The 7,500-nt window shown below is 52.5% G+C and overlaps 2 protein-coding genes across 4 annotated transcripts in view; both read right to left on the reverse strand.

Moving 5' to 3' along the window:
- Window positions 1-5,213, reverse strand: part of LOC114436572 (cysteinyl leukotriene receptor 1-like) — a 5,504-nt gene extending 291 nt beyond the window's left edge. Inside the window, exons 1-5 of the mRNA XM_028406890.1 lie at window positions 4,558-5,213; window positions 1,870-2,053; window positions 1,428-1,595; window positions 1,182-1,349; window positions 1-1,108 (exon numbers count right to left, since the gene is read on the reverse strand). The exon at window positions 1-1,108 is cut by the window's left edge and continues 291 nt beyond it. Of these exons, the coding sequence (XP_028262691.1) occupies window positions 586-1,108; window positions 1,182-1,349; window positions 1,428-1,595; window positions 1,870-2,053; window positions 4,558-4,564 (1,050 nt within the window). The 5' untranslated portion in view covers window positions 4,565-5,213 and the 3' untranslated portion in view covers window positions 1-585. The remainder of the gene's footprint in view (window positions 1,109-1,181; window positions 1,350-1,427; window positions 1,596-1,869; window positions 2,054-4,557) is intronic.
- Window positions 5,214-5,680: 467 nt separating this feature from the next.
- The window catches only part of LOC114436584 (nectin-4-like), a 1,969-nt gene continuing 149 nt past the window's right edge, over window positions 5,681-7,500 (reverse strand). The window contains exons 1-3 of one of the 3 annotated variants that reach the window (XM_028406912.1): window positions 7,343-7,500; window positions 6,341-6,730; window positions 5,681-6,253 (exon numbers count right to left, since the gene is read on the reverse strand). The exon at window positions 7,343-7,500 is cut by the window's right edge and continues 149 nt beyond it. In XM_028406912.1, the coding sequence (XP_028262713.1) occupies window positions 6,066-6,253; window positions 6,341-6,730; window positions 7,343-7,403 (639 nt within the window). In that variant the 5' untranslated portion in view covers window positions 7,404-7,500 and the 3' untranslated portion in view covers window positions 5,681-6,065. Of the gene's footprint in view, window positions 6,254-6,340; window positions 6,974-7,342 lie in introns of those variants that run through there. The other 2 variants (XM_028406910.1, XM_028406913.1) reach the window with 2 other exon arrangements.

Below are 7,500 nucleotides of genomic sequence, written 5' to 3' on the forward strand. Positions count from 1 at the left end.
CTCACAGGTCTCTGCTGAACCTCAGACCCACTCTGTGATGGTTCTGCCGACCCAGCGGGGACACACATTAATCTGAGTACTTTCCGTGCACAGCCAGCAGAGGGCGCTGTTACTCTGTAAACACACACACACACACACACACACACACACACACACACACACACACGTTCATCCAGGCAGAGGGTGGTGTTTACATCGAAGCTGCCAACAGGTGAAGTAACAGTGATGATGTCATCGTGAAGGCGCCTTTATGAGGCAGCCAATGAGCAGTCAGTAAGAAGGTGTAGAGCAGATCCTCAGATCCTCAGGAGGCCTCTGGGACAGCAGGGTGTGGGGGGGGGGGGGGGCAGAGATCACTGAAGCTTCAGGAGAGCCCCCAGTGGAGCAGCAGCAGCAGCACACACTTCAGAGAACTCCATGCAGTCTTTGTGGGACTCTTGGAGTCCCCAGCAGCCTTCAGACCCTGATGACGAGGGACTTTGTCCCTCTTGTCCTTCTATATTTGGCCTGAAACACGAGGCCTTCAGTGGAACTCTATAAATAGCTGCACCGACATAAACTCAAGTTTGTTTGCGAGAGAAGAGTTCATGTGGTGTTCCTCCGTCTCATCAGGGCCAGGCCAGTCCTGAAGGACCCCCCTCTGCTGGACAGCAGGGAGGAGTGCGCGTCCCTCATGTTGTTTCTGAAGGTCCTGGTGGAGTAGTAGTACAGCAGGGGGTTCACCATGCTGTTCGACGCCGCCAGGCACAGCGTCACCACCACCGCCCGCTGCAGCGCCACCGTGACGTCGCACCTCCAGCCCCCGCACACGGCGTGCAGGTGCAGCGAGCGGATCAGGTGGTAGGGCAGGAAGCAGAGCAGGAAGGTGGCCGTCACCATGGTAACCAGCTGCACCGAGCGCCTTCTGTTCTGGCTGCGAGCGCCGCTGGACAGGCTGCTGCCGTGGGGGCCCGTGGTGGCCGTCAGGCGTCGCACGATCCCGCTGTAGCAGACGATGATGGTGAGGAACGGCAGCAGGAAGCCGAAGACCACCGCCACGTAGTTCAGGATCAGCACCCAGCACCACGAGGACATGGTGGGGGGCTCGAAGCAGCGAGGTGTCCCAGACCTGGGAGAGACGGCATTAGCAACCATGCTAAACCTGCTAGTTATCAGCTAGCAGGTTTAGTCCAGATGCTCACCTTAGTGTGACACCGTTGGACAGGAAGGGGGTGCTGGCCACGCCCACAAACAGCCAGACTGCCAGACAGACCACCAAGGTGCGATTGGGCGTGGTCAGAGCGCGGTGACGGAGCGGCTTGGCCACAGCCAGCCAGCGGAGCACGCTCAGGAGGGTGAGGAAGAGGATGCTGAGGGAGGCAGGGTGGTGGAGAGGCGACACTGAGTATCAGAGTGTGTGTGTGTCTGTGAGTGTGTGTGTGTGTTACCTGGTGTACAGGTTGACGTAGAAGCCGTAGACGCAGAGTCGGCACAGCCAATCAGGGAAGGGCCACGCCCCGTCCCCGAAGTAATAAGCCAATCGCAGAGGGAGGGTCAGAGAGAAGCTGCTGTCAGAGATGGCGAGGTTCATCATGAGCACGCAGGAGGCGGAGCTTCTGCAGGAGGACAGACACTCTCAGTCATAAAAGAAACGATTCAAACAGCAGAAGTATAAGAGATAAGAGAGGTTATTCAAAAACATTTACATGTTTTTATTTATGGTGGATAGACACAGACGCTGCTGTCTGAGCGCTGAAGTTTGCATAGGTCACAAAGAGTTAAACAAATGAAGCTCAGCTGTCCACACACTGCTGACAGTTTAGCACGAGGTTTGGTGTGTGAGTCTGTGTGTGTGTGTCTGTGTGTGTGTGTGTGTTTGCAGCTTCACACCTGCGGCTGCTCTGCAGGAAGAAGACCACCAGCGCCGCCATGTTGCACAGGAACGCCACAGGAAACACCAGCAGGTAGGTGAAGGTGTAGGCACGGTACTTGAAGGCATCGTCGTCATGGAAACACGCCATCAGAGACTGCGTGGTGTTGTTAACGACAACAGAAGGGGTAGTGGGCAGAGGTCCTACAAAATGACACACAATGTTCACACAGCTGTGTTGATGCACACAAACACAAACACATTCACACAAAGACACACATCTGCTGTCTGTGTGTGAGTGTGTCTGTGTGTGTGTGTGTCTGTGTGTGTGTGTGTGTCTGTGTGTGAGTGTGTCTGTGTGTGTGTGTGTCTGTGTGTGTGTGTGTCTGTGTGTTTGTGTGTGTCTGTGTGTGTGTGTCTGTGTGTGTGTGTGCATGTGTCTGTGTGTGTGTGTCTGTGTGTGTCTGTGTGTGTGTGTGTGTGTGTCCGTGTGTCTGTGTGTGTGTGTGTGTGTGTCCGTGTGTCTGTGTCTGTGTGTGTGTGTGTCTGTGTGTGTGTGTCTGTGTGTGTCCGTGTGTGTGTGTCTGATAACACTGAAGCTTCGGTCGTTTACATTTGGTTTGATAATCAGACAGTTGAAGGAATTTAAATTTACAGCACAGCTGTGACGTGTTTATGAATGAAGGCAGCTTTGTTTAGAACGAGTTGGCCTGGTTTACATAACACACACACACACACACACACACAGACACACACACAGGTCTGGGGGAGCTTCCTGCTCGTGTGGTTTCGGTGCTCCTATAACGGCTTGGCGTGGACAGGCTCCTTTGTGCAGCTAGCTTAGCGTTGTTGTTTCACACATCAGGCGTGTGGTGCCTGAGTTATGATCCCCTAACTAAACACAGTTCACACCTTGCTACGTGCACTGTATGAACATGGAAGAGTCTGGAGTCCTGTCCCTCTTTGGATCCTCATACTAGTCGAGCTGGTGTTTTCCATCATGAACTACATCAAAAGTAACCAGCGCTCAAACAGCTGTAGATCAGTAGATCAGGGTTTGTGGCGCCGAGTGTGCTCTGTTCAGTGGGAACCGGCCCAAATGGTTCTGTTAATGCTGAAGGCTGCCGACCCCTGACCTGGCAGGTCCGACAATGTGTGGACACACAGTCACAGAGGGGTTCAGGACAGGTCAGGATGTCAACAACAGGTTAAAATCAGAGAGGAGCTAGCTGCTGTTAGCTCTGAGTCTCAGCTGGAGTCTCAGGTGGAGTCTCAGCTAGAGTCTCAGGTGGAGTCACAGCTGGAGTCTCAGGTGGAGTCTCAGCTGGAGTCTCAGCTGGAGTCTCAGCTGGAGTCTCAGGTGGAGTCTCAGCTGGAGTCTCAGGTGGAGTCTCAGCTGGAGTCTCAGCCAGAGTCTCAGGTGGAGTCTCAGCTGGAGTCACATCTGGAGTCTCAGGTGGAGTCTCAGCTGGAGTCTCAGGTGGAGTCTCAGCTGGAGTCTCAGCTGGAGTCTCAGGTGGAGTCTCAGCTGGAGTCTCAGCTGGAGTCTCAGGTGGAGTCACAGCTGGACTCTCAGCTGGAGTCACATCTGGAGTCTCAGGTGGAGTCTCAGGTAAAATCACAGGTGGAGTCTCAGGTGAAGTCTCAGGTGGTGTCTCAGGTAAAGTCACAGCTGGAGTCTCAGGTGGAGTCTCAGGTGGAGTCACAGCTGGAGTCTCAGGTGGAGTCTCAGCTGGAGTCTCAGGTGGAGTCTCAGGTGGAGTCTCAGCCAGAGTCTCAGGTGGAGTCACATCTGGAGTCTCAGGTGGAGTCTCAGCTGGAGTCTCAGGTGGAGTCACAGCTGGACTCTCAGCTGGAGTCACATCTGGAGTCTCAGGTGGAGTCTCAGGTAAAATCACAGCTGGAGTCTCAGCTGGAGTCTCAGGTGAAGTCTCAGGTGGTGTCTCAGGTAAAGTCACAGCTGGAGTCTCAGGTGGAGTCTCAGGTGGAGTCTCAGGTGGAGTCTCAGCTGGTGTCTCAGCTGGAGTCTCAGGTGGGGTCTCAGCTGGAGTCTCAGGTGGAGTCTCAGGTGGAGTCTCAGGTGAAGTCTCAGGTGGTGTCTCAGGTAAAGTCACAGCTGGAGTCTCAGGTGGTGTCTCAGCTGGAGTCTCAGCTGGAGTCACAGCTGGAGTCTTAGGTGGAGTCTCAGCTGGAGTCACAGCTGGTGTCTCAGCTGGAGTCTCAGGTGGAGTCACAGCTGGAGTCACAGCTGGTGTCTCAGCTGGAGTCTCAGGTGGAGTCTCAGGTGGAGTCTCAGGTGGAATCGCTGCACATCTGTGTCTCTTAAAGTAATCTGTCTCTCTTTTGTGTCTCTTGTGTTGTTTTATGTCTCTGAAGGTATGTTCTGTCTCTTTGGAGACATTTGTGGCTCTTTTGTGTAGTTGTGTGTCTCTTTTTTGTCCCTTTGAAGTCAGATCCCGTCTCTGTTGTGTAGTTTGTCTACTTTTATGTCTCTTATCGGTCCTTCTTGGTGTCTCTGAGGTTTGTCCGCCTCTGTCTCGGTTCTCTTCAGATCTTTTAGAACAGCTGAAACATGTTTGTGTCCTCGTGTTTCAGCAGAGACGCTGCTGATGTCTCAGTACACAGCTCATGTCCATGTACGGCCTCCTAACACTCTGGCTCTTAATCTGAAAGGACACACACACTTATCGTCTTATTTTGAAACTCACCGTTCATCTTGTCTCCACTCCGTCTGCACGCCGTCCATTCGTCTGCTCGTCCGTCTGTGCGTCTCTCTCTGTGTTTCTGCTCTTTATTCCTTCCTCAACCTGTGTGGGCGTGTTTTCCATGGAAGCAGGAACACACACAGACACACACACACACACAGACACAGACACACACAGACTCTGGGCAGACAGCCAGCAGCCTCTGCCTGCTTCGGGTAGACACAGGTAGACAGCGTGCGGTCACATGACGGGGACGACAGCATCCTCTGATGACATCACAAGGGGACATGAAGTTATTCAGTGTCTCTGCAGACACTTGTTGCTCTGTTTGTCTCTTCCTAGTCGTCCTCGGTCGTCCCTCTTTGCAGACAGCGTCTGTCTCCTGGAAGCTGTTTTGTGTCTTGGACCTTTGTGTCTCTTGTGTGTCTCTGGTTGGTGCAGTCCGCTGTGACGCTGTGTGATGGCTTCGGCTCTCAGGACTGTCAGCAGCACAGAGGACTCACACCCTCAGGCTGTCTCATGGCTCTCTGCTGCCACCTGCTGGCTGCAGATCACAGATCAACATGGAAACTTTATGACTAACAGCCGCAGGCAGGAAGAGACGAGCAGCAGCCGGAGGACACAGGAGGACAGACGTTCAGCCACTGACAAGCTGTGTGTCCCCCTCCTGTCTCAGCTCAGGACCAGACTGATCTGTGGGCTCCATTCATCAGGTGGAGGATTCAGAGTGCAGTGATCACAGACAGCCAGCAGGTGGCAGCATGGCACCATCAGAACAACAACAGACATCACACTCATGTCCTCAGTGTCCTTTTCCAGTCAGCTGAAAGTGAAAGTAGACACACACAGAGACAGACACACCCACACACACACACACAGAGACACACACACACAGACACACACACACACACTCACAGACAGCAGCTCTGCTGTGTGACCTTCAGTCTCTCTCTGATGACAGCTCGCTGTGTTCACAGGTTCTGTGTCAGTGATGTCATTGTCACTGTGTGACATCATTATCTGAGCCTGGACCAACACACACACAGTGAGTCCACAGAGGAGCAGAGGGAGGCTCAGTGTGTACATGCGTCTTTATTTGAAACAATAAAAAACAATTAAACACAGCAATTACACTAATAATACTAATAAATCACAACATGAAGATAAAGTGCAAGAACACAAAGGGTCCTAGAGGAACATGAAGGGTTAATGTGCGGTGACCCTGCAGTAAGAGCTTAATGCATCACGCTGCTCCCAGCGAACAGCTAGGCTGCTGTGATCAGGAGCTTCCTGTTTGGTGACATCACATCCTGCAGCTGTGAATTTGAAGCAGAGAGCTGATTGGCTGCAGCAGCTTGGAATAATCTGTCAGATTAAAGTTCAGACTGTGAAATAACGAAGATGTTCACACCATCCAACACAACATGGAGCAGACACACAGCATCCCTCCATGACTGCAGCTGGAGACACCTACACCTGATGAAATGAGACCACGAGGACGCTCAGCAGGATCAGGCCTTCTCCGTCTCAGCTGACAGGTTGTACTTTGGTGACCTGCTGTGTCTTCTGACACACACAACACAAACAACAACACAAACAACAACAACAACAACAAGCAACACAACAGGAACTACAACAACAACAAGAAGACTTGTGTCCCCGTTTGTCCCCTTGTCTCTGCCGTCCTTCTCTTGGAGACCTGCCGAGCAGAGACAGCTGTCAGACATGAATGCTCTCATGCTAGCCTCACCTCCTGTCTCACCTCCTGTCTCACCTCCTGTCTCACCTCCTGTCTCACCTGAAGACGTCACTGTTGACGTCACTGTTGTGGTCTCCATCACCGTCACATGGACCGAACAGCTGACCTGACTGCGGCCTCCGCTCTCCGTGCTGCTGATGACTCTGCACTCGTACACGCCGCTGTCGTTGAGGTTGGCGTTCTGGAGGACCACAGACACATCCCCGTCCTTCATGGACAGGTCTCTGAGCTGCACCCGTCCTCTGAAAGATGAGTGCTGGTAGTTTTCATACGAGCGGCTGTTCCTGTAGAAGAAGACGTAGCCGTCCTCCTTGAGGTCGGACCGGCTCCACTCCAGCAGAGTGACCACTTCCCCGCCAGGACCCTGACACTGAAGAGGGACGTCCTGTCCAGGCCGGACCGTCTCCGCTCTGTGATCTGAACAACAAAGACAAGGCCCAAAAATCACGTGTGACCTCAGAACCCAGCATGGAGGACGCTGCAGCATGCTAACCCTGCTACATGCTAACCCTGCTACATGCTACACACAACAGAAGCTCCAGGACACCAGGACGTCCACATAAACAGGAGACACCAGCTGAGAAGAGCCAGCCTCCAGGGACAGAAAGACACACACACTGACACACACTGACACACACTGACACTGACACACACTGACACACACTGACTTGAATTGATACAAATAAGAAAAAAGAAAGTAAAAGAAAAATATCAAACTGTGCAGAACAAAAGAGAAACAACAAAGTGTTAACTCCTCCCACATGCAGCAGGGGGAGCTGTGGGTGCACACACACACACACACACACACACACACACTGCTCTTTGTTGTTGTTCTAATTATTCTTGAATATTTTGCAAACTTTCCAATTTCCTGATTCTGCTCAGAAACCTGTTCTTCTCCTTGATGATGAACACGCGCGCGCGCACTGTGTTTACATTCAAACCACAGAAATGAGTCACGCTCGCTGGCAGAGTGCCAGGACTTGTGCAAAAACACACACAGACTCACACTGACTCACACTGACTCACCGTCCAATGCAGACAGCAGAGAGAGGTGCAGGAACACCACGCACAGTAAAAACGGCTGCATTTGAGAGTAAAGCCCGGAAAGATCTGCTGCAGGTTTGACACTTTGTTTACATGCACACAGTGTTCTCAGGGAGGAGGAGGAGGAAGAGGAGGAAGAG

Source organism: Parambassis ranga, chromosome 5 (assembly GCF_900634625.1).
Source record: "Parambassis ranga chromosome 5, fParRan2.1, whole genome shotgun sequence".
Classification (NCBI taxonomy): domain Eukaryota; kingdom Metazoa; phylum Chordata; class Actinopteri; family Ambassidae; genus Parambassis; species Parambassis ranga.